The following is a 25092-nucleotide window of genomic DNA, read 5'->3' on the forward strand; positions in this document are numbered from 1 at the left end:
TCTAAATATATACTAATACTTTATGTGTTTTAAATTTCGTCTTTATGATTAAGCTATACATTTTAAAAATATTTGGAAGTTGTGAGCACAAAAGTAGTAGAGAAAGATTAAATGAGAGAAGCCATGTTTCCCTTTTTAAATAAACTCAGCACTCTGTGCTGAAATATATTCTTCACATTTACATCTTTATCAGTTATGTGATGCAATTTACAAGAATTTCTCTTCATAGTAAACAGCTATCTTATCCATTAAAGAAAGACCCATCGTATTTTTAGACATTACAGTTTTAGTATCAAGGAGACTGTGGGAAATTCTGTACTATCATGACAAGCTGCTGTTGAAAAGATTTTCTTCAAGTTAGCCTAGATGAAAGTCCCTCTTTAATTGTATATTGTAGCAGTCCAAAGAGTGTGCCTGTGACCAAAATAGAAGTGTAAATTTGGAGGGACTGGGTAAACAGTGCTCTCAAGGCTCCTGTGGGAACAAGGCTGTTCTGTGCTATTGAAAACCTATTTCTCCTATCACCCAGTCTAGCCATCTAGCAGGGTTTTGAAATGCCACATAGTAACAAAGCATCCTAATGGTATCTCTTGGGAAACATTTTTTTGGTGAGACAATATCAAGGGTCCTTAGAAATTGAGACAACACAAAGGGAAACTAAAAGGGAGGACACAAGGCTAATCCACCTCTCTGAGCAGTCCTGCCCTGTGTCAGATATATTGACTTAATTAGTCCACAACAATGTCTGTCTTTGAGGTTTGCTCTGTAGAGTTCCCACACTGTTAGGCTGCTTCATTACACAACTTGCCTTATTATTTCCTTCAAGGATAGGTGAAGAAAAATGCATTACAAACAGAGATTCTCTTTAAACAAAATTTATGTGTTATATGTTTAATTAAAAAGATCTGCTTTTAAAAACAGCACAAACAAACGTGAAGCCCAACACTGTTTCTTTTCTTCCATAGCTTTTTAGAGTTTATAGTACTTTATTTGAGCCTTTGTCATTGCAGCAGTATCTACTTTTTTTAAAAAAGATACCTGCTGGAGATTTCCCTATTCATGTATTCATTTATCATCTCTCTTGTTCTATTTTGTGCCCACCCACATAATACAAATTTCGCATCTTGGGCCGGGCATGGTAGCTCATGCCTGTAATCCCAGCACTTTGCAAGGCTGAGGCGAGTGGATCACAAGGTCAGGAGATCGAGACCATCCTGGCCAACATGGTAAAACCCCATCTCTACTAAACTACAAAAAAATTAGCGAGGCATGGTGGCGGGGGCTTGTAGTCCCAGCTACTCAGGAGGCTCAGGCAGGAGAATCTCTTGAACCCAAGAGGCAGAGGTTGCAGTGAGCCAAGATTACACCGCTGCACTCCAGCCTGGAGACAGAGCGAGACACCATCTCAAAAAAAAAAAAAAAAAATTGTATCTTATAATAATGGGATGATAAAGATGGCATTTCTTCCTTTTATAAGATTCAAAATATTATTCAAGACTTCACTGTATTTTTTAAAGAACAAATAAAATTGATCTTTGATTACATTAATATTACTGCTAGCAAGGATGACTAACATCTTTATCTTTTTTTCTTTCTTGGAGTACTTAGTAATAATTAGTTGATTTTGGTAATTTGTTTTGTTAAATCCATAAGTGGGTCTTTTTTGTTTTCTTAGAAAAATGTGTTGTCAAACTCTGTAAGTATTCACAATTATAAAAAGAATAGTATTGTGAATTTCAATATGGATTCATCATACTAGTATGCTTCATCTGCTCTTTTTTTTCCTGAAGTGCTTTAAAACAGTCTTGTCATTTTATCCCTATGTGTAAAATTAGGGATTTTAAAAATGTAGCCACACTGTCATCACACCTGATAAAATTAACAATTATTCCTTAATGATACAATACCAGGCCATATACAGATTTTATCAATTGTCTTAAAAGTATCTTTTAGTGGCCGGGCGCGGTGGCTCATGTAATCCCAGCACTTTGGGAGGCCGAGACGGGCGGATCATGAGGTCAGGAGATCGAGACCATCCTGGCTAACGCGGTGAAACCCCATCTCTACTAAAAATACAAAAAAAAAAAAAACTAGCCGGGCAAGGTGGCGGGCGCCTGTAGTCCCAGCTACTAGGGAGGCTGAGGCAGGAGAATGGCGTAAACCCGGGAGGCGGAGCTTGCAGTGATCTGAGATCCGGCCACTACACTCCAGCCTGGGCGGCAGAGCGAGACTCCCTCTCAAAAAAAAAAAAAAAAAAGTATCTTTTACTATAGGTTTGTTTGAATCCAGATCCGCACATGTGATTGAGATAATTTGGTTGTTGTTGATCTGATTTTTAAATCCTGATTACCTATGTCTGATAAGGGTAGAATCTTATTTTAAAAACAAGCAAACAAAAAATACTTCTCCTGCCCCCTTGAAAGACAAGGTGAGATGTTCTGTGATAGCCGTTACGAATGAAGTACATATCAGAGCACTTGAAAAAAAAATTTCTGCTTCAAATAAAAAAATTCTTTATTCTCAAGCCTTGCTATTACAACACCAATATTAGTTTTTAGTAAAGCCCTTAGTTTTTGGTAACATTTAATGAGTATGATCAGATTTAACTTGTACAAAATAGTACTCTTTAAAAAATATTTTTAATATCAACTTGGAGCCATACGGGTGTATGTCTTACTGTAAGAAAGCATTAAACTGCCAGAATGGCACCCTTTGTAGACCATGCTGGCTGAGTTCTCTTCTAACTGGACCTGAATAAATTGGCACCTTCCTAGGTTTCTGTGTCTGTCTCTTACCTCTCATGGGAATGACCCCATCCAGTTTCCCACCTGGGTCAGGCTCTGAGACCTGCCATTTGTGATGTGCCTGATAAGGATGTCATGCAATGGCCAGAGATGGCACACTGTGGGGCCCACTTTGGGAGTGTGCCTGGATCAAAGTTTCAGCCAGGACTGAACTGACTTACGAAGTTCACGTGTGCTTTTGTTTCCTCGGCAGAGACTTTTGAGAAAGGCTGCAGAATCTGTCCAAATACTGCCGCTAGACCAGGAAAAATGGAATAAGTGTTTATGTTACTGAAGGTTAATTCAGTGTAGGAAGGGATTCATCTCAAAAGTTTCTAAATAGAAGAGCTGTGGGCATTTATGGATTTTTTACTAGTTGCATGTGTTTGAGGCTGGGGGAAAGAATAGGCCATAGAGGAAGACCCCAATATGAATTGTGCTGTTGCTCTTGACTTTGACCTCTAATTGAATATATATATGTGTGTGTGTGTGTGTATATATGTGTGTGTGTGTGTGTGTGTATATGTGTGTGTGTGTGTGTGTGTGTGTGTGTGTATAGACAGAGTCTTGCTCTGTCGCCCAGGCTGGAGTGCAGTGGCACAATCTCGGCTCACTGAAACCTTCCCCTCCCAGGTTCCTGTGATTCTCCTGCCTCAGCCTCCTGAGTAGCTGGGATTACAGGTGCGCGCCACCACACCCAGCTAATTTTTATATTTTTAGTAGAGACGGGGTTTTCACCACTTTGGTCAGGCTGGTCTCAAACTCCTGACCTCATGATCTACCTACCTTAGCCTCCCAAAGTGCTGGGATTACAGGCGTGAGCCACTGCGCCCAGCCAGTGAATGTATTTTTTTACATCAAGATCTGATAACACACACACACACACTCATGCACACACACACACAAACACCTCAAATAAAAGTTTCTTGGAGCAGTACTTACTCAGTGTTTGAAGCACTGTCATATTTTCTGTTCTATTGTATTTCATTTTTTAAAAACACAGTAGACCTGGTGCGATGACTCATACCTATAATCCCAGCATTTTGGAAGGCCAAGGTGGGTGGATCATGAGCTCGGGAGTTCAAGACCAGCCTGGCCAAGATGGTGAAACCATCTCTACTAAAACTACAAAAATTAGCCAGGCATGGTGGCAGGTGCCTATAATCCCAGCTACTAGGGAGGCTGGGGCAGAGAATTTCTTGAACCCAGGAGGCGGAGATTGCAGTTAGCCAAGGTCACACCACTGCACTCCAGCCTGGGCAACGGAGCAAGACTCCATCTCAAAACAAAACAAAATAAAATAGACAAAAAAAAACCAAAGCACAGTAATCCACTGAATTGGTTCCCACTAATGGAGCGCATGAGCTGTAATTTGGAAAACACTTAGCATAGTGTTCAGAAGCCTTAGCATCAGAAAGACCCAGATTCAAACATCAACTGTCAGTTACTAGCAGCACGTCCATGGAACTCAGTTTAAATGTACTTTTTATGCAACTTTTTAGGAAATTATTTATGCCAAGGAAAAAATACTCAAATGTATATTAATCAGTTAAATTTTTTTTCCTTAGATTAAATACACATATTATCCCACAACAGAAGTCACTGCCCTTCCTTACTTCAGCCTACACCTATTCTGTAATTTCCCAGGAAAGGTACCCTGGTGTGTTCAGAGCTGCAGAACCTCCTTTTCCCTGCCCACTTTATATGGCTTCTGCCTTGTTGCAGTATATCTGGATGAGAGGAATGTTGTATGGTTTTAACAAAGGTATAATTATGAATGTGAAAAGGCATATTCTTTGTTTATTGATTAGGCAAATGCTAGTTATTTTAATCTATGTCTCAAATAATGAATTTGGATTTTTGAAGGTTAGGATTGTTTCAGGAATTGTCCCAGAGCACTACCTGTCTTTCCAGTTACCGTGCCGATCCTAAGTAGAAAAAATGGAAGTATATGAACAGAATATATATTGTTAACTTTTCACTTATTGTAGTTAAGGATTATAGGTTACTTTTACATAAATTACACTGGACTAGGAATCAAAATAGTGTGAGTTCAAGTTCTGATTCTTCTGTGTTCTATACACATGAGTTGAGGCAAGTCATCAACCCGGTCTTTGTTGCCCACCATCTGCCTGTTCTAAGTTATAAGGCTATTTGGAAGTGCTTTTTAGAAATGTAAGGTACCACTTAATTCAAATTATTTGGCAACTTTTGGATTATCAAGAAGTGGCTAGTTTTGGAAAAGTGAATCTGTGCTTTATTGTTTCTTAAGACTTGAAAAATTATCTCTGTGCATGTGAATTATGCATACAAGCTAAATGTATTCCCAGTATTTAGTAGAGGGCAGAATAAAATGTAAAGTTCAATGTATACTCTGGGGACTATGTTAAAATTATATATTCCTTTTAAGAAAAGCTGAATGACATTTAAATGACATTTTTCTGTTCTACAGGAACCAAAGGCAAATACCAAAGTAATTTGTAAGCGTTGCAAGGTAATGTTGGGAGAGACCATGTCATCAGGTAAGAATTTCATAACAAGAAGCCAAAATGATTGGCTTCTTGTTTAAAAGCCAGAATGATATTTTATAGTAAATACATAGGAAAGATAGATGATTAATATATGCTGTAGAATTGGTGCTTTTCAAAATAGACCCCAACTAACATATCATCCAATATACCAAGAAGTTTGTATATTTTGACCTTCATAAGTACAGAGTATTGAATTTTAAGTATTAAGAACTTGAGTCATTTTCAGTGTTTCATAGCCTCTTTGTAGATATAAAGCAATAGTATAAAGTTTGTACTTAGGTCTATTTTAAAGAAAATTGGAGCTTTTCTCTCTTTCTTTCTCTCTCTCTTTCTTTCATCTTTTTTTTTTTTTTTTTCATTTTACCTTCCTGGTAACTCACAAAACAGAGCTTTTTTCTTAACAAAACTCCTCAGTCAGAAGAATTGGTGCCCAGAGATGGAGGAGTTGTTTTTCTTGGCTGCCATCTGGCTTGGGGCTGTATTTTGGGGCTGGGGATGGAAGAGGACCTGTTGAAATGGAAGAAAAAACATTCTGAGTTTTGTACTTTGTCCCTTATTCTTTTTGTTTCCCAGTAACGTTGATTATATTTTATGTAAATTCTGTTATACTGCTTAAAAATATTTTACTGAAAATCCTGATAATTAAAATGCATTGCAATTTAAAGATATGGTTTACAGTGTCTAGAGAGCTGCAACATGCTGTGTCAGCTTGTGGAGGATGAATAATTACTTTTAATACAATTAATTAGAAGACGTGATTTACATGAAGCAATTTTACTTGAGAAGGCAGATGATGATTTTTTGTTTGTTTGTTTACTTGTTTGTTTAATCATCAAAATCTTATAAATAGTTACTTGTTCATGGTGAGCCACACAGGAAAAATGAGTTAGTAAATGATACCATCCTTAACGTCATTTTTGGAAAATGAAAGCAAGCTCCTGAAGCAATACCTTAGAAAATGTTAAGCCTTCTGGTTAAATAAGGTGAATTGATTTTTAAATTATTTTCTCCCTGAAGTCCTGTTAAAATGTCAGTTAAGGAATGAAAAGATGTATATCAACAAAGGCAAAGAAATGGAGAAGGTATGACAATGACATAAACAAGAGATGTAAACAAACTTTTTTGGAACACAGTTGGCAGCCTGGAGGGAGCTGCAGCTTTGGTGTCTGTAGATCATTTGAATAAGGAGTGGGCCAATAATCTCTGTAGAGCCCCAAAACAGGTCAGAATTTGGTGGCAGCAGGTAACAGGGAAGGCAGTCTGAGGCAAGAAGCTGGAAGCAGGATGATTATTTCAAAGTGTATATATAGAGCTACTAGACTTCTAGGTTTCCCACTTCATTTTCAACTTGCTTCAAGGTTGGAGATTGGAAGACCTCTCCTATACCCTTTTTTTTGAATAATGGAAGAATACCAACTAGAGAAAAGATTTGTAGACACTGATTCTTCAGTAACATTCAACCAAAAATGAGGTAACATCGATGTTCAACAAAAATGAGGTTAAGCTGAGCACAGTGGTACATGCCTGTAGTCCCAGCTACTTGGGAGTCTGAGGCAGGAGGGTCACTTGAGCCCAGGAGTTCGAGGCTGTAGTGCACTATTATTGCACCTATGAATAACCACTGCACTTCAGCCTGAAGAACATAGGGAGACTCCATCTCTTTAAAAAAAAGAGCTTATGTTCATTCATCCTGCTGTCAACAAACCTTGTACCTATACCCAAGAACTTTCTCTCAGCATTTCACTGCCTTACACTAAAATTGAAATGAATTGAGACTCACCAAATATTTGAGGAAATCTCCAACAAAAAAAAAACCAAGGCAATTAAATGATTAAGCAAGCAAATTAAAAGCACTGAGAAGAAACACATTATGTATGCAGCAGAAGAAAATCTTTAAAAAAAATAAAATGCCCTTGAAGAAATAAACTAATATTGCTTCCATAATTCAGAGAATGTGGAATTTAAAAATATAATAGCTTCAGAAAAAAAAATTAAAGAATTGGAAGATAAAAGTAAAGAATTAGGCCAGAAATTAAAACCAAAAGACAGAGATTGAAAATTAAAGAAGAGGCCGGGCACAGAGGCTCACACCTGTAATCTCAGCACTTTGGGTGGCCAAGATGGGCAGATCACCTGAGGTCAGGAGCTCAAGACCAGCCTGGCCAATATGGTGAAACCTCGTCTCTACCAAAAATACAAAAATTAGCCAGGTGTGGTGAAGTGCGCCTGTAATCCCAGCTACTAGGGAGGCTGAGGCAGGAGAATCACTTGAACCTGGGAGGCGAAGGTTACGGTGAGCTAAGATCGTGCCACTGCACTGCAGCCTGAGCAACAGGGCAAGTCTCCATCTCAAAAAAAAAAAAAAAAAAGAAAGAAAGAAAATTAAAATTAAAGAAGTACAAAACATATATATAATCAGTTAAGTTTCCTGAAGGTAGAGACATTGTCTATCTTGTCTATCAGTATGATCTCAGCACTTAGTGTAACATCTGGCACATAGTGAGTACCCAGTAAGTATCTGTGAAATGAATAAGTAAATTGAGCCTTTCAGGACAACCAACATCTAGCTTATAGAAATTCTAGAAAGAGAGAATAGAGACAACAGAATGTAGGAAATTATCCAATAACAAAAATACCAAAAATACAAGACTATTTTCCAGAGCTAGGACTTAAGTTTCTTGACTGAAAGGGTCCACTAAGTACCCGCTGTAATTAGTAGAGGAATAGCAAGGAAGCCACCTCAGGCCACAGCAATGAGTAATTTCAGAACACCAAAGATGAAGTTTCCAGAGGGAAAAAGGCAGTTAATATAAGACAGATTAAGAATTAGAATAGCATTGAACGTCTTAACACCAGAGCTGAAAGCCAGAAAACAGTGAAGCAGTGCCTTCATAATTTGAAAGGAAAAAGATTTTCAGCTCAGAATTCTATACACAGTCAAGCTGTCAGTCAAATATGAAAATAATAAAAGCCATTTTGCAAATAACAAAGTCTCAAAACACAATTCTCAAAGGTTTATTTTTCTTAGTAATTCACCATAAAATATAAATCACCAAAACTAGAGATTCAATCTAGGAAGAGATGACATGGAATTGGGTAACAAGGTGTACAATAAAGGAAAGCAGGATAAGGAAGTCCCAGGGTAAGGAGTGGGCAGCAGGCCTAGAGAATAGCAGCCTAGATTGAAGCAAATGGGAGAGAAGATTGCAATAGAGATTTTTTTTTTTTTTTTTTGAGACATAGTCTCACTCTGTTGCCTAGGCTGGAGTCCAGTGGCATGATCATGGCTCATGGCAGCCTCAACCTCCCGGGCTCAAGTGATCCTCCCACCTCAGCCTCCCAAGTAGCTCGGACCACAGGTGCATACCACCATGTCTGACTAATTTTTAATTTTTTGTAGAAGTGGGGTCTCCCTATGTTGCCTAGGCTGATCTTAAACTCCAGGACTCAAGTGATCCTCCTGCCTCAGCCTTCCAAGTGCTGGGATTACAAGCATGAGCCAACATACATGGTTGATTTTTTTTTTTTTTTTTAAGTTATAAAGTGGAATTGATAAATTATTTGATTTGTTTGACCACATGTGTTTTAGTTCATTTTCACACTGTTGTAAATAACTACTTGAGACTGGGTAATTTGTAAAGAAAAGAGGTTTAATTGACTCACAGTTCTACATGGCTTGGAAGTCTCAGGAATCTTACTGTCATGGCAGAAGGCAAAGAAGAAGCAAGAACCTTCTTCACAAGGGGGCAGGAGAGAGAGAGCAGGGAACTGCCACACACTTTTAAACCATCAGATCTTGTGAGAACTCTATCATGAGACTGGTGAGATGGTGCTAAACCATTAGAAACCACTCCCATGATCCAATCACTTCCCACCAGGCCCCAACTTTAACACGTGGAGATTACAACTTGACATGAGATTTGAGTGGGGACACAGAGCCAAACCATATCAACATGTGACAGATAATCTCGAGACAAACCATTTAATTATATGGAAAGAATTAGCTAAAAGGTGATTGAAGCAGTTATTCACTGCAGGAAGGAAAAAAGAAAGGTTGAACAAGAAAAGAAACATCTCCATTGTAGTATTATGGTAATAATAATGTAAACACTGAATATTTACTTTACTAAACATTGTAGTGTGATACAAAAGTATATTAGAAGGTCAATATGTGTGAGTTTGTGTGTGGGGTGGTATAAGAGATCTATACCTACATCTGTTCTAAAAGTAAATCACTAGGATTCCACTTCCCAAAATAGTGTCATGAAGAGAATGGGCAACTTTATTCTGTAGCAAACATGTACAAAACTGGACAATTTAAAAAATTAATAACCATATTAGGGCACTAGAAAATGAACAAAAGTGAAACAACAGTTTTAGAACTATTTAAGTAATGGAAAACTGCTACTGGGAAAGAATAGCAAGTTTGTAATTGTTTTTTTGTCTGGGGAGGCAGGCGGACCTTGCCACTTTATATCTTCCCAACTCAGGCAGGAAAAGCCCACAGCTTTACTGTCTATACATGGTGGGTTTGGTTTAGGGTAGGTGGTGGAGAAAGCAGAAATTCTAAGGAGGATATTTTGGAAGCAAAGTGATTGTATTAGTCCATTCTCACATTGCTATAAAGAAATACCAAGACTGGGTAATTTATAAAGAAAATAGGTTTAATTGGCTTATGGTACTGCAGGCTGTACAGGAAGCATAGCAGCTTCTGGTTTTGGGAAGGCCTCAGGAAACTTACAATCATGGCACAAAACAGAGGAGGAGTGAGGCATCTCACATAGTGGAAGCAGTAGCAAGAGAGAATGAGGGGAGGTGCTACACACTTTTAAACAAGTAGATCTTGTAAGAAGTCACTCACTCACCATCACAAGTACAGCACCAAGGTGATGGTGCTAAACCATTCATGAAGGACCCACTGCCATAATCCGGTCACTTCCCATCAGGTCCCACCTCCAACATTAGGGATTACAATACAGCAGGAGATTTGGGTGGGGACACAGATCCAAACCATATCAGAGATATAGTTCTGATGTTTGTCTCCTTTAAATCTCATAAAATAATAAAATAATAATAAAATGTAATTCCCAATTTAAAATAATACAATGTAATCCCCAATTTTTGAGGTAGGGTGTGGTGGGAGGTGTTTGCGTAATGGGGCAGATCCCTCATGAATGTCTTTTTGCTGTCCTCATGATAGTGAGTGAATGCTTATGAGATCTGGTTATTTAAAAGTGTGTGGCACCTCTCTCCTCTCTCTCTCATCCCTGCTTTCACCATGTGAGACACCTTGCTCCTTCTTTGCCTTCCACCATGATTGTCAGGTTCCCAAGGTCCTTACCAGAAGCCAAGCAAATGCTGGAGGCTTGCCTGTACAGCCTGGAGAGCCATGAGACAATGAAACTGTATTAGTCTGTTCTCATGCTGTTAATAAACACATACCCAAGACTGGGTAATTTATAAAGAAAAAGGTTTAATTGACTCACAGTATCACATGGCTGGGAAGGCCTCACAATCATGGCAAAAGGTGAAGGGGGACAAAGACACGTTTTACATGGCGTTAGGCAACAGAGAGTGTGCAGGGGTACTGCCCTTTATAAAACCATCGTATCTTGTGAGACTTACTATCACAAGAACAGGACAGGAAAACCCCGCCCCCATGATTCAGTGAATTCCCACTGGGTCCCTCCCATGACACATGGGGATTATGGGAACAACAATTCAAGATGATATTTGGGTGGGGACACAGCCAAACCGTATCATTCTGTCCCTGGCTACTCCCAAATCTGATGTCCTCACATTTCAAAACCAATCATGCCTTCCCAACAGTCCCCAGAGTCTTAACTCATTTCAGCATTAACTGAAAAGTCCAAGTCCAAAGTCTCATCAAAGACAAGGCAAATCCCTTCCACCTATGAGACTGTAAAATCAAAAACAAGTTAGGTACTTCCTAGATAAAATGGGGGTACAGGCATTGGGCAAATGCACCCACTCCAAATGGAAGAAATTGGCCAAATCAAAGGGGCTAAAGGTCCCATGCAAATCTGAAATCTAGCAAAGCAGTCAAACCTTAAAGCTCCAAAATGATCTCTTTTGACTTCATGTCTCACATCCAGGTCATGCTGATGCAAGAGGTGGGCTCCCATGGCCTTGAACAGCTCTGGCCCTGTGGTTTTGCAGGATACATCCCCACCCAGCTTCTTTCATGTACTGTTTTTGAGTTACTGTGGCTTTTCTAGGCATACGGTGTAAGCCTTCTGTGTATCTGTTATTCTGGGGTCTAGAGGATGGTGGCCCTCTTCTCACAGCTCTGCCAGGCAGTGCCACAGTGGGAACTCTATGTGGGAGCTCCCACCCCACCTTTCCCTTCTGCACTGCCCTAACAGAGGTTCTCCATGAGGGCTGCAGCCCTGCAGCACACCTCTGCCTGGACATCCAGGTATTTCCATACAGTCTCAGAAATCTTGGTGGAGATTCCCAAACCTCAACTCTTGACTTCTGTGCACCCACAGGCTTAACACCACATGGAAGTTGCCAAGGCTTGAGGCTTGTAACCTCTGAAGCCTGGGCCCAAGCTCTACCTTGGCCCCTTTTAGCCATGGCTAGAGTGACTGGGACACAGGGCACCAAGTCCCTAGGCTGTGCACAACAGGAAACCATTTTTTCCTTCTAGGCCTCCAGGCCTGTGATGGGAGGAGCTGCTGCAAAGGTCTCAGACATGCCCTGGAGTCACTTTCCCCATTGTCTTAGTGGTTAACATTTGGTTTCTTGTTACTTGTGCAGATTTCTGCAGCAGTAGAAATTCAAGCAGGCTTGAATGCAAGGCCCCATGGAAGTCCGAAATCCAGCAAAGCAGTCAAATCTTAAAACTCCAAAATGATCTCCTTTGACTTCATGTCTCACATCTAGATCACACTGATATAAGTGGCTTGAATTTCTCCTTTGACTTTGTGTCTCACATCCAGGTCATGCTGATGCAAGATTCAAGCAGGCTGGAATTTCCCCCCAGAAAATGGGTTTTTCTTTTCTACCTAATCGTCCAGCTACAAATTTTCCAAACTTTTATGCTCTGTCACCACTTGAATGCTTTGCTGGTTAGAAATTTCTTCCGCCAGGCTGGGTATAGTGGCTCATGCCTGTAATCCCAACACTTTGGGAGGCCAAGGCCGGTAGATCACTTGAGGTCAGGAGTTCAAGACCAGCCTAGTCAACATGGTGAAACCCCTGTCTCTACCAAAAAATACAAATATTAGCCAGGCGTATTGGTGCATGCCTGTAGTTCCAGCTACTTGGGAGGCTGAGGCATGAGAATCACTTGAATTTGGGAGGCAGAGGTTGCAGTGAGCTGATATTACACCACTGCACCCCAGCCTGAGCAACAGAGTGAGAACCGGTTTCAAAAAAAAGAGGAAGAAATTTCTTCCACCAGATACCCTAAGTTATCTCTCACAAGTTCAAAATTCCACAGATGTCTAGGGCAGGGACAAAATGCTGCCAGTTTCTTTCCTAAAGCATAACAAGAGTCACCCTTGCTCCAGTTCCCAACAAATTCCTCATCTCTCTCTGAGACCACCTCAGCCTGGACTTCATTGTCCGTATCCCTATCAGCATTTTGGTCAAAACCATTCAACAATTCTCTAGGAAGGTTCAAATTTTCCCCCATTTTCTTATCTTCTGAGCCCTCCAACTCTCTAGGAAGTTTCAAGCTTTCCCACATTTTCCTCTCTTCTTCTGAGCCCTCTAAACTGTTCCAGCCTCTGCTTGTTACCCAAGTTCCAAAGTTGCTTCCACATTTTCCAGTATCCTTACAGCAGCACCCCACTCTACCAGTACTAATTTACTGTATTAGTCCGTTCTTATGCTGCTAATAAAGACATACCTGAGACTGGGTAATTTATAAAGAAAAAGAAGTTTAATGGACTCACAGTTCCACATGGCTCAGGAGGCCTTACAATCATGGCAGAAGGTGAAGGAGGAGGAAAGACAGGTCTTACATGGTGGCAGGCAAGAGAGCTTGTGCAGGGGAACCGTCTTTTATAAAACCATCAGATCTCATGAGACTTATTCATTATCATGAGAACATGATATGGAAAAACACGCCCCCATGGTTTAATTACCTCCCACTGGGTCGCTCCCATGATACATGGCAATTATGGGAGCTACAATTTAAGATGAGATTTGAGTAGAGACACAGCCAAACCCTATCAGAAACCTCTTTTTTTTTTTTTAATTAGCCTCAGGTATTTATTATAGCAATACAAAAACCACCTGCTGCACAAAGGATGATAGATGAGCTGAGATAACTTCTCTGCCCTAACACAACTCTAGCTGACTCCTAAACCTTGCATACACACAAAAAAATGGCAGGGAGTATCTATTGTATGTATTTTCAGTAAGAATTGAAAGCTTAGGGGGACCTGTGAATTTGCTGTGACTTTGATTGCATTCCTCAATCCACATACAACTTGGGTAGCAGAAGGTAATTTTTGTAAGAAGCCTTACTGGCTTGAGGTATTTGAGTAGAGCCTTGCCCAAAATTATTTGCTGACAGCTAACCTATACAGGTACAGTGGATACTTGCTAGGGAACCAGACTAAAAAAAAAAATTAAAACCGAGTAGAGACATTAGTGGCTACACACTGTGGGGAGATACATTTCACAGTTCGAGTCCAGGCCAGTCAATTGATTGCTATCCCAACCAATAACCAACAACCGTCAGAAGAGCAAAACAAAATCCACATTTGCCCCAACATATTGCACACAATGTCCTGCTTCTGTCTAAAAATTATTAGGTGTGCAAAGAAACTGAAAAGAATGTTTCATACTCAAGAAAAAAAGGACTTAATAAACAGGTACTTAGTAAACACAAATATTCGATTGAGCAGACAAACATGTGGAAGCAGCTGTTATAAATATGGCAAATATTTATATTTGCTTAGCATATTTAGCAATATGAAAGGTGTGAAGGTAGCTGAAAGGAAAAGGAAACTGTAACAGTAAGTATATTTAGGAAAGACCCACAGTAAAATTTCTTAAAAAGTATTATAATTGATATTAAAAACTCAGCCAGTGGTTTAACACCAGATTAGGTACAACTTGAAGACAGAATTAATGAACAAAAGAGAGACGACAAGAAAAACCTGTTATGTAGCACAGAGAGACAAAAGGCAAAAAATATAGAAGAGAGAGTAAGAGACGTAGAACATCGACTATCCATTGTATGTTTAATCAGACTTCCAGGAGGAAAAGAAAGGAGCATGGGCAATATTTGAAGAGATAATTGTTGAGAATTTTACAAAAGTGATGAAGAACAGCAATCTATAGATTCAAGGGACCCAGTGATTTCCAATTCGGTGAAGCCCTAGCAAGAAAAATAAAAATAAATCCATACCTAGACACATGCAAGTAATACTGTAGAATAAAAAGTGGGGATAATCTTAACTGCAGCTGAAGAAAAATGACAGAGTTCCTTCAAAGGAACAGCAGTAATGGAAGTCTGAAGACAGTGGAACAATATTGCCAATGTGTGCAAATAACTGTTGATCCTAGGACTTAATCTCAAGTGAAAATTTCCTTTAAGAATGAAGGCTAAGATAAATATGTTTTCTGACAAACACAAACTGGGATAATTCAATACTAATGGGTTTTTTTATTTTTTATTTTTATTTATTTATTTTTTTTGAGATGGAGTCTCGCTCCATCGCCAGGCTGGAGCGCAGTGGCGCGGTCTTGACTCACTGCAACCTCTGCCTCCTGGGTTCAAGCGATTCTTCTGCCTTAGCCTTCCAAGTAACTGGGATTACAGACATGCGCCACCACGCCTGGCTAATTTTTGTATTTTTAGTAGAGATGGGATTTCACCATGTTGGCCAGGCTGGTCTTGAACTCCTGACCTCGCGATCTGCCCGCCTCGGCCTCCCAGAGTGCTGGGATTACAGGCGTCAGCCACCGTGCCTGGCCCATAGTGGTTTCTTATGAAAAGAAATTCTACCTGTATTCAGGTAGAAGAAAATGATCCCACATAGAAGGTCTAATTAAGTTCAATAAGACTTATTAGTCTTATTGTCTGAATAGTGAATATTCAGATAACGCTTAAATGAATATTAACTGTAAAGCAATAGAAATAATACTTGTGGGATTAAAATAATGTAATTAAATTATAGATTAACAACACACGGGATAAAAAGGGTCACTTCTACTTTGGGAGGCGGAGATGAGAGGATCCCTTGAGACCAGCCTAGGCAACATAGTGAAACCTTGTCTCTACAAAAAATTGACCGGGCATAGTGGTGCATCCCTGTAGTAGTCCTAGCTACTCAGGAGGCTGACGCGGAAGGATCACTGAAGCCCAGGAGTTCGAGGTTACAGTGAGCTATGATCACACCACTGCACTCTAGTTGGGCAACAGAGCAAGACCTGTCTTAAGTAAATAAATAAATACATACATACATACATACATACATACATACATACATACATAGTCATTTCATAAAGTTAAAAAGATTTAGTTTGTGTAACAACATGACTTCAAAATAGTAAATATTGACAGATCTTCAGGGAGAAATGGGTAAATCTGTCATGGCTCTCTATATATTAATCTATGAAACTATTTTATTTTTTTGACCTTTTCTGTGTGTAATATTGAGCAATTACATACTTTTTCAAAAAATAACTTTCTGTCTTATTAAAAGTTGTTTGACAACACTTTTATTTTATTTTTTAAGAGATGGGATCTTACTCTGTCTCTCAGGCTGGAGGGCAGTAGTTCACTGAAGCCTCAGACTTCTAGGCTCAAACAATCCTCTTGCCTCAGCCTCCCAAGTAACTGGAACTACAGGCACACGCCACTCAGCCTGGCTAATTTTTAAAAGATTTTTTTTTGTAGAGACAGGTTGTTGCTTTGTTGTCCAGGATGGTCTCAAACTCCTGGGCTTCAAGTGATCCTCCTGGCTTGGCCTTCCAAAGTGCTGGGATTAAGTGTGAGCCACTGTACCTGGCCAACAACACCATTTTTGATGACAGCCTCATTTTTAATTATTTCTGGTTTTAATTTGGCCTATTTAAAATTTGAAACATGCATGGAATTATGTTGCCTGAATATCTGTTTAACCCATCCTCAATTTTTAGACACTTGTTTTCAGTATTTTTCTATTGATATTATGAGTATCACTATAGATAAGTGTTTTCATATACCAGTGTGTATTTTTTTGAAATAAATTCTTATATGTTTATGGTGTCACAATACATATACAATTTTTTGTTTGTTTGTTTGTTTTTAAGATGGAGTCACATTCTGTCACCCAGGCTGGAGTGCAGTGGCGCGATCTCAGCTCACTGCAACATCCGCCTCCCGGTTTCAAGCAATTCTCCTGCCTCACCCTCCTAAGTAGCTGGGACTATGGGCGTGGGTCACTGTGCCTAGCTAATTTTTGTATTTTTAGTAGAGACAGGGTTTCACCACGTTGGCCAGGCTGGTCTCAAACACCTGACCCCAGGTGATCTGCCTGCCTCGGCCTCCCAAAGTGCTGGGATTACAGGCGTGAGGTGTGATTGTATATGTAGGCACCCAGCCCTACATGCACAATTTTAAGGCCTTTGCCAAGTGGCTTTCCAGAAGTCTGTCATTTTCAATTCTCACAGCAGTGTGTGAATAAGCATATCCATCTATGTGAATAAGTGTATCCAGCACTACACCTTATCATTTTAAAATATTTTGTTTGATGCAAAAAAAAATGTTATTTTGATGTACATTTTCTTCATTGTTAGTGAGATTAAACTTTCTTAGATTTTTTTTAGAACTCCAAGATGGTTGTGTTCACATTTATGTCTATTAAATATCTATTTAAAGTTTTCTGTAAGCAATCAGATAACCAGATTTAGTGAGAATTGTACATCAATAGAGTCATTGAGATTCTGGGTAGATTCTAATGTGAGGTTCACTGCATCTGTGTTTCGGGTGCTATGAGTAAAAACCCCTTTTCAGATAGGAGCACTCAAACATCAAAGGCAAAGTGGGTATAGTTAGCATAATGGACAGAAAGTCATGGCAACAATTGGAATAATCTGAGTTATTCAGTCATATGGTGTTTGCTAGTTGATCATGGTGTTGTCTAGAAGTGAAATAGATAGCAAGCCTGCTAAAATCTTACTTGATTTGTATAAGCAGAAAGTTCTGTCAAGTGAATAAAAGTTGAGCTTGCATCATAAAAACAGAGAGTTCTGGCCCCTCAATTCTCACACTTGAGCCTTTGTAGACCCAGGAACCCTTGAATGAAGGAAAGGGCAGATGCCCTCAATGAAAAACCCTAGTATGCTACCTAAAATTTATACTGTTAATCTTTCTCCCAGCCTTCCACAAAGGGAACCATGGCCTTTCTCAGGGTAACAGTTCCGCATGTGCACTGGGGAAAAGGAAATAATCACCCCTTTTGGGACTGCTGGACACTGGTTCTAAATGAACACCAATTCTAGAAGACCCAAAACATCACTGTGGCCCTCCAGTTAGAGTAGGGGATGGGGTCAGGTGATCAATAGAGTTTTAGCTCAGGTCCATCTCACAGTGGGTCCAGTGGATCCCTGAATACTTCCTGTGATTATTTCCTGAATTCCAGAGTGCTTAACTCAAATTAACACACTTAGCAGCTGACAGAATCCCCACTTTAGTTCCCCAACATGTGAGTTGAGGCTATTTTGGTAGAAAAGGCCAAGTGGAAGCCATTAGAACTGCCTTTATCTGGGAAAATAGTACATCAAAACCAAAGACAAACCAGAAGTCTTTTTCTTTGACTTACAGGTTTGTAGCTATTCTGTAGAATTGAGGAAACCCAGTGACTAATTTCTATCTAAGTGCACTATGCCTGTGATGTGACAACTTTTATAATCTTCCATATGTGTGAGCAGAATCTCTGGGCATTATTTTCTAAAAAGACACAGAAGCTTCAGAACTATCTCCTTGTAGTGACCAATGCTTTGTCTTCTGAAACTAAGTAGTTTTGGGAAAATGTTACCAGTATGTTTAATATTTAGTTTGGAATATTATAATTTGGAGTCAACAGGCCCACAATAAAATTATTAGTGTATTGGGGAGAGTCTTAATTTTCTTTTTTGTTTCTAGAAACCACCAAGTTTTACATGACAGAGATAATCATTCAGTCATCTGAGAGGAGTTTCCCCATCATACCAAGGTACAAATAGCAAATTACATTTATTTGTAATTTCTTTTTTTCCCCTATTCAGATCTTTTTTTTATTTTTAATTTTTTGGTTTTGAATTTATTTTTTATTTTAATAGGTTTTTGGGAACAGATGATGTTTACTTACATGAATAGTGATGATTTCTGAGATTTGGGTGCACCCATCACCCAATCAGTCAGTGTTCACTGTACTCAATGTGTAGTCTTTTATCTCTTACCTCTCCCCCCGCCTTTTCCCCAAGTCCTCAAAGTCCATTGTATTATTCTTATGCCTTTGCATCCTCATAACTTAGTTCCCACTTATGAAGGAGAACATACGATGTTTGGTTTTCCATTCCTGAGTTATTTCAATTAGAATAATAGTCTCCAATTACGTCCAGGATGCTGTGATTGCCATTATTTCGTTCCTTTTTGTGGCTAAGTAGTATTGCATGGTATATATTTGTAATTCCAAATTTAGGAAAAAGGAAGTACAATTGATGATATGGGAATTCATTTTTATTCATACCTTTCTTTATTTGGAAAAGGAAAGAGAAAGCCTTTTAGATAGTTGAACCAAACCACACATATAAAAGATTTGAGGATTTAAAAAAATGTTTTGCTCCATATAGTGCTGTAGACAAATGTGCTCTTATAAATCTTCTAATTCTGAAAGTTTTCTATGCTTATTTCTATGTGCCAGATATCTAGAATTTTATCACCTAGTCACCAATAAGTTTTTTGAATAGCTTCTGGTTTTAATTTGAATTATTTAAAATTTGAAACATAGGTCAGTTTCAAATGACTCCTGTGTTTTAAAAACATGGTACTTAGCCCCTAAATCTATTAGTGTTTTTATTTCTTTGACTCTTTTTAGTTTGCAAACAAGTTAACCATGATATGTCTTTATTCCTGTTTATTTGTTGATATCCTAAAATTATGGCAATCTGAGTATAGCCTTGAACTTTATCATTATGTAAATACTTGGATTCTGTACCTCAGAGCTGACACTTTAGGGACACTTTCCATCCAAATGGAAGAAAATGTAGACAATACTGTCTGATGTTTGGAAGGAAATTTCTTGCCTCCTTTTGTAAGTTAGTTATTCTCTGTTTAATATGCTACAGCACAAATGGAGTATTGACTTGTTCTAACATGGTATTTTTTTATTCAGTAGGGGTGAATAGTTAGGTTTGGTGTGCAAAGTGTATTAAGGATTGGAGAATAGATTTGAAGAAGAATGGAGCAAAGCTGAATACATTAAACTATATTAAAATCCACATCAGTGTGGATTGTGAGGGAATGAGCAGTACATAGAAAAGTCTGGAATGTGGATGTCTCTGCCTTTTAGGTACCCTGTGGGTATTTTTTGCTTATCTTACCAGTTAGAGTTATTATGAGACACATGTTTTGAAAATTGATTTCTGTTCAAACAGGTCTCGGTTTGTCCAGAGCGTGATCACCCAGTGTCTGGTGCAGCTCTCCTCTGCTAGAAGTACTTTTAGATTCAGGATTCAAGGTCAGGACGACAAAGTGTATATCTTGGTAAGAAATTATTTTATCCAGCTTTTGTAGCCTAGGAATCCAAGGTCTCAGAATTCTTTAGTTTTTTCATTTTTTTTTCTTAATTCTCAGGTGTGGAAAATAAGTGATTAAAAATGTTAATATCAGGCTGGGCATGGTGACTTATGCCTGTAATCCCAGCCCTTTGGGAAGCCAAGGTAGGGGGATCACTTGAGGTCAGTAGTTCGAGACCAGCCTGGCCAACATGGGGAAACCCCATCTCTACTAAAAATACAAAAATTAGCCTGGTGGATGGCCCATGCCTGTAGTCCCAGCTACTCAGGAAGCTGATGCAGGAGAATCGCTCGAAGTCGGGAGGTAGAGGTTGCAGTGAGCCAAGATGGTGCCACTGCACTTAAGCCTGGGTGACAGAGCAAGACTCCATCTTAAAAAAAAAAAAAGTTAATATCAGTTTAATTCATAAATCAAACTCCCTTAATTTAATAGCAGATGATCAAGTGCCTCTATGTACTAGTTACTAGGGATACAGAGAAAATTCCTGATTCCTGCTGTTTAGAAGCTCATACCACAAAATCAGGGGTTTTTTTTCTTTGTTTTGAGATGGAGTCTCGCTCTGTTCCCCAGGCTGGAGTGCGGTGGCACGATCTTGGCTCACTGCAAGCTCAGCCTCCTGGGTTCACGCCATTCTCCTGCCTCAGCCTCCCGAGTAGCTGGGACTACAGGCACCCGTCACCACGCCCAGTTAATTTTTTTGTAGAGATGGGGTTTCACCGTGTTAGCCAGGATGGTCTCGATCTCCTGACCTCGTTATCCACCTGCCTCGGCCTCCCAAAGTGCTGGGATTACAGGCATGAGCCACTGCGCCTGGCCAAAATCAGATTTTTTACTCTCAGTTTGTAATGGCTTTTTTTTGGTCACTGTAACACTATTCTGTCTCACCTTTTTTTTTTTTTTTTTTTTTTTCTATTTCGTACTCTTATGTTTAGAATATGTCCTATTGCTCCTGTTTGTTTTTTGTTTTTTTGAGATAAGGTCTTACTCTGTCACACAGGCTGGAGTGCAGTGGCAGGATTATGGCTCACCACAGCCTCGACTTCCCAGGCTAAAGTGATCCTCCCACCTCAGCCTTCTAAATAGCTGAGACTCCAGGCTTACTCCACCATTCCCAAACAATTTTTTAATTTTGGAGATGAGGTCTTGCTATGTTGCCCAGGCTGGTCTTGAACTCCTGGGCTGAGGTAATCCTCCCACTTTGGCCTCCCAAACTGTTGGGATTATAGTGGGATTACAGGCATGAGCCACCATACCTGGACTTCTTTTGTTGTTTTTAGTTGCTCTGATTCTGTGATATTTGAGAAATAGTGGCAATTTTTGAGGAAGAGGCTTTGTGGCTAACAATCATCCCAGTATGTACTACTAGAGCCTAATATTACACTGCCTCTATTAAAAATAGTGTCCTTCAGAAACAAATTTTGAGCATTTATCTGGATAACCAAGAATCATAGCCCAAATATCCTCTCTACTTCTACATCTATTTTATTCAACCAGTAAACATGTATGGAGCACTTCTTATATGAAAGACACTGTTCCAGGTGCTCAAGGTAGAGCCCAAATGCCTTTATGAAACTAAAAAGCTAATATGGAAACATAGTAACAAAAAAGAGGGAAGGGCCTGAGGTTGCTGTTAGGTGTGACTCTGTAGCTGGCCATCCCTTATGAGGACCCTATGCTCTTCTAATTGTAGATAATTTCTATGAAAACCTAAAATATTTTCTGACTGATTTTGATACTAAATATACCTCACAGTTATCTGAGATCAGTTTTACTTTTTATTTTATTCTAAGATTTCAAATTGAAAATCAGGAGTAGGAACTTCTGAAACTTTCTAACATATATTTAGATTTTTCTTTTTTATAAAATATTCTTGAAACACAATCAGGGACCATGAAGAACATAAAATGTTTCTTTTCTTGCCTTGCTATATCATACTATTCAGGGGGCAATCAGTAATAACAGTCTGATATGTGTACTTCATTATTTTTATTCTTTCCATATACGACTATATATATGTACACTCACAGGTGTTTATCTATTTGTAAAAAAAAAAAAAAAAAAACCAGTATCATATGATTAGTGTTTTTCTGCAACCTGCTTGCTTCACAGTATGTATCTTGAGGATTGTTTTTGTTAGTTTAAATGTAGGTCTGGCTCTTTAATGACTGGAATTTTGCTGTATGGCTGATAAGACTGAACTGCAATGAAAATAATCTTTGCATGTATCTTTTAGTACTTCTTTATAAATGGATCTTTCTAATGTAATATAGTATTAGAATTTGTGTATTTGAAACTCAGGTAATTATCACCTTGCAAAAAAAGTTGTACTAATTTATCTTTTATAGTAGGCATTCTTGGTGTGCCACCCAGACCCCATACTGGGTTGATGCACCCATTCCCAGCTGCTGACAGTGTTGGCTAATAATGGCTCACAGCTGCGCCCTTCTCCAGAGACTTCCTTTTCAGATGACAGGGGTTGCCTTGCCCAGAAGTTACCTGTCTGCCACAATCCCATCTCCCTGACTTACCCCTTCTTGGTCAGCCCACTGCCAGTGATTTGATCCTGGGGCACAGAAAGCTAGGGACTCTTGTCTCAAAGTAGAACAAACTCTGTAGGTGGGATTCATGCTGTAGAACTCCCCCATTGATCAGGCCAAAACCAGACTCCAGATGATTCTATATCCTTAATTAGCTCTTTCCCCTTCCTTATCCCATTTCCTTCACTTTTCTCCTGTGAGTTCTCCCTCAGTGAATCACATGCATCCAAATCCCAAAACACTTTACCAGCAGTGTATTGGAATGCCCACTTCAAACCCCTTTTCTGAACTAGATGTTATCAATCCTTTTATATTTGCCAATCTGATCAATGAAAAATGGTGGCACACAATTTCACATTTATTAGTTACATTAAGATTCTAATATATGTTTATGTATCTTTTATTTCTTCTGTTAATTCTGTTCATATTCTTTGCCTGTATTTCTCTCGGGCTGTTTTACCTCCTTACTGAAGCTCTGTATATTATAGATAATAACGTTGTTACTTATGCGTATTTTCTCTGAGTCAGTTGTCTTTTTTTTTTTTTTTAACTTTATGTCAATTGCTCTACCAAGTGTTATATTTTGAAAGGCCTACCTAGCTTTAAAATTATGTACATGATTCTCATATTTATTTTTTCTGGGATTTTCATAGTCTCTTTTTTGTTTTTGAAAAGTCATAAGATATGGATAAGGTGACAATATTCTTATACTTGGACTTTCTCTTCACATCTTTAGCTGTGGCTTTTAAATTCAGACAGTTTGGTGATTGAATCATTGAGAAATTCTAAATATATCAAAAAATTCCCATTGTTGGAAGACACATTGAAAGCAGATTCTAGTTCTGCCTGGAGTGCTATCAAGGTCCTCTACCAGCCATGCATCAAAAGCAGGAATGAAAGGTAAGTTGTGCATTTGTTTTCTCATCCACATTATGTTTTATCTTTTGTTGTCATGTTGGTGTTAAGAAATTAATGAATTAAATGCCACTATACCCCTTCCCTGCTTGAAGCTTCTAGGAGCCATACTGCTAAATATTATATGTTTAAAATAGGTTGAATTATTACAGATGATTCATGCTAATATGCAGAAAGCTTGCTTTTACCAAAAATTATTTTTTTTTCTTGTAATCTAAGCTGTCTGTACATATGGCTGCAGTACTAAATCTGACTTCAACAGTGATGAATATTTACCAATAAGCACTTTCCAGGCATCAGGATACAATAATGAACAAAACACAGCCCCTACCTCTTAGCATTGTTGTTCTAATGGGGGAAGGCAGACCATAAACAAAACAGATTCTTATGTCTCTTACTATGTGTCAGGCACTCATCTAAGAACTCATAGGTCATTTAAGCCTAACAACAACCTGTGTGGTAGGTACTATTATCATCCCCACTTTAAAGATAAGCACACTAAGATACTGGTAGTAAATTACTCTAGTGAAAAATGAAACAAGGTAAGGTAGTTGGCGAGGGGTAGGATGGGAGTAGGATGTTGTCATTTTATATTGCAAAGTCAGGAAAGATTCCTTAGATAAAGTGATATTTAAGCAGATAACTTGAAGGAAGTGAAGTGCTGAGCCATATCTGATGGAAGATCATTCCCAGAAAACGAAACAGCAGGTATTCTTATTGTAACAGAATCAAAGTTTATACTTGTCCTGTACTCTCAGATGGGTTTGATCAAATTTGTCCTAAGGACGGAAGGATCTTAGTCTTTTTCTGGAAAGTAAATAAGACATTGAAAAAATTAATTATGTTTCTTATGCAAGTAGTACCAGTCATAAAAGATCCAAACACTAAGAGACATATGTAAGGTAAAATTATATCCCTCTCCAGAAGTAAAACGTTTGTTGTGTACTCTTCCACTTCTTTTTCCATTCATTTTGCACCTAAACGTGTATTTTTTTACACTTAAGCCCATGTCTTAGAGATTCTTTCCATGTCAGTGCTTGACATTTTGTGAAATGGAGGTACTATAAATTACTTAGCCATTTTTCTTTTAATGGATATTTGGTTTATTACTTTTTTGCTGTTATAATTAGTGTTGTAATCTTGTATATTTGTTTTCTGATTATAAGTTTTCTATATTAGAGGAATTTCTAGAGATACAATTGTTGAGTCAAAGGGTATGGACATTTAAAATTTTGAGAGGTAGTATCAAATTATTTTGTAAAAAGGTATCATGAATTTATACTCCCACCTGAAGTTTTTATAAATGTCCATTACCCTGAATTCTCACTGAAATTTCCATTTAGATTTTTGCCTATCTGATGTGATTCTAAAGGAAACAGGTACTTGACACTATCCTTATATTTTATTGAGGCATGTTCAATGGATGCATCTCAGTTTTATGCTTTTGAGACTCTTTTTGAGGGCTTGGAATTTTTTTTTTTTTTTTTTTTTTGGTGCCCTTATACGTAGTCAACTATTAAGCTCTACATTGATTATATTTTCTTTTGATGTCTCTGTGTGTGTGTGTGTGTGTGTGT

General features: G+C 38.6%; 1 protein-coding gene across 14 annotated transcripts in view; it reads left to right on the forward strand.

The window, feature by feature from the left end:
• Window positions 1–25092, forward strand: part of UBE3D (ubiquitin protein ligase E3D) — a 210066-nt gene that overhangs the window by 22217 nt on the left and 162757 nt on the right. For all 14 annotated transcript variants that reach the window (XM_065543795.2, XM_074037589.1, XM_074037591.1 and 11 more), the window contains 4 exons: window positions 5236–5305; window positions 18429–18498; window positions 19922–20030; window positions 23337–23500. In XM_065543795.2, the coding sequence (XP_065399867.1) occupies window positions 5236–5305; window positions 18429–18498; window positions 19922–20030; window positions 23337–23500 (413 nt within the window). The remainder of the gene's footprint in view (window positions 1–5235; window positions 5306–18428; window positions 18499–19921; window positions 20031–23336; window positions 23501–25092) is intronic.

Source organism: Macaca fascicularis, chromosome 4, assembly GCF_037993035.2.
Source record: "Macaca fascicularis isolate 582-1 chromosome 4, T2T-MFA8v1.1".
NCBI lineage: Eukaryota > Metazoa > Chordata > Mammalia > Primates > Cercopithecidae > Macaca > Macaca fascicularis.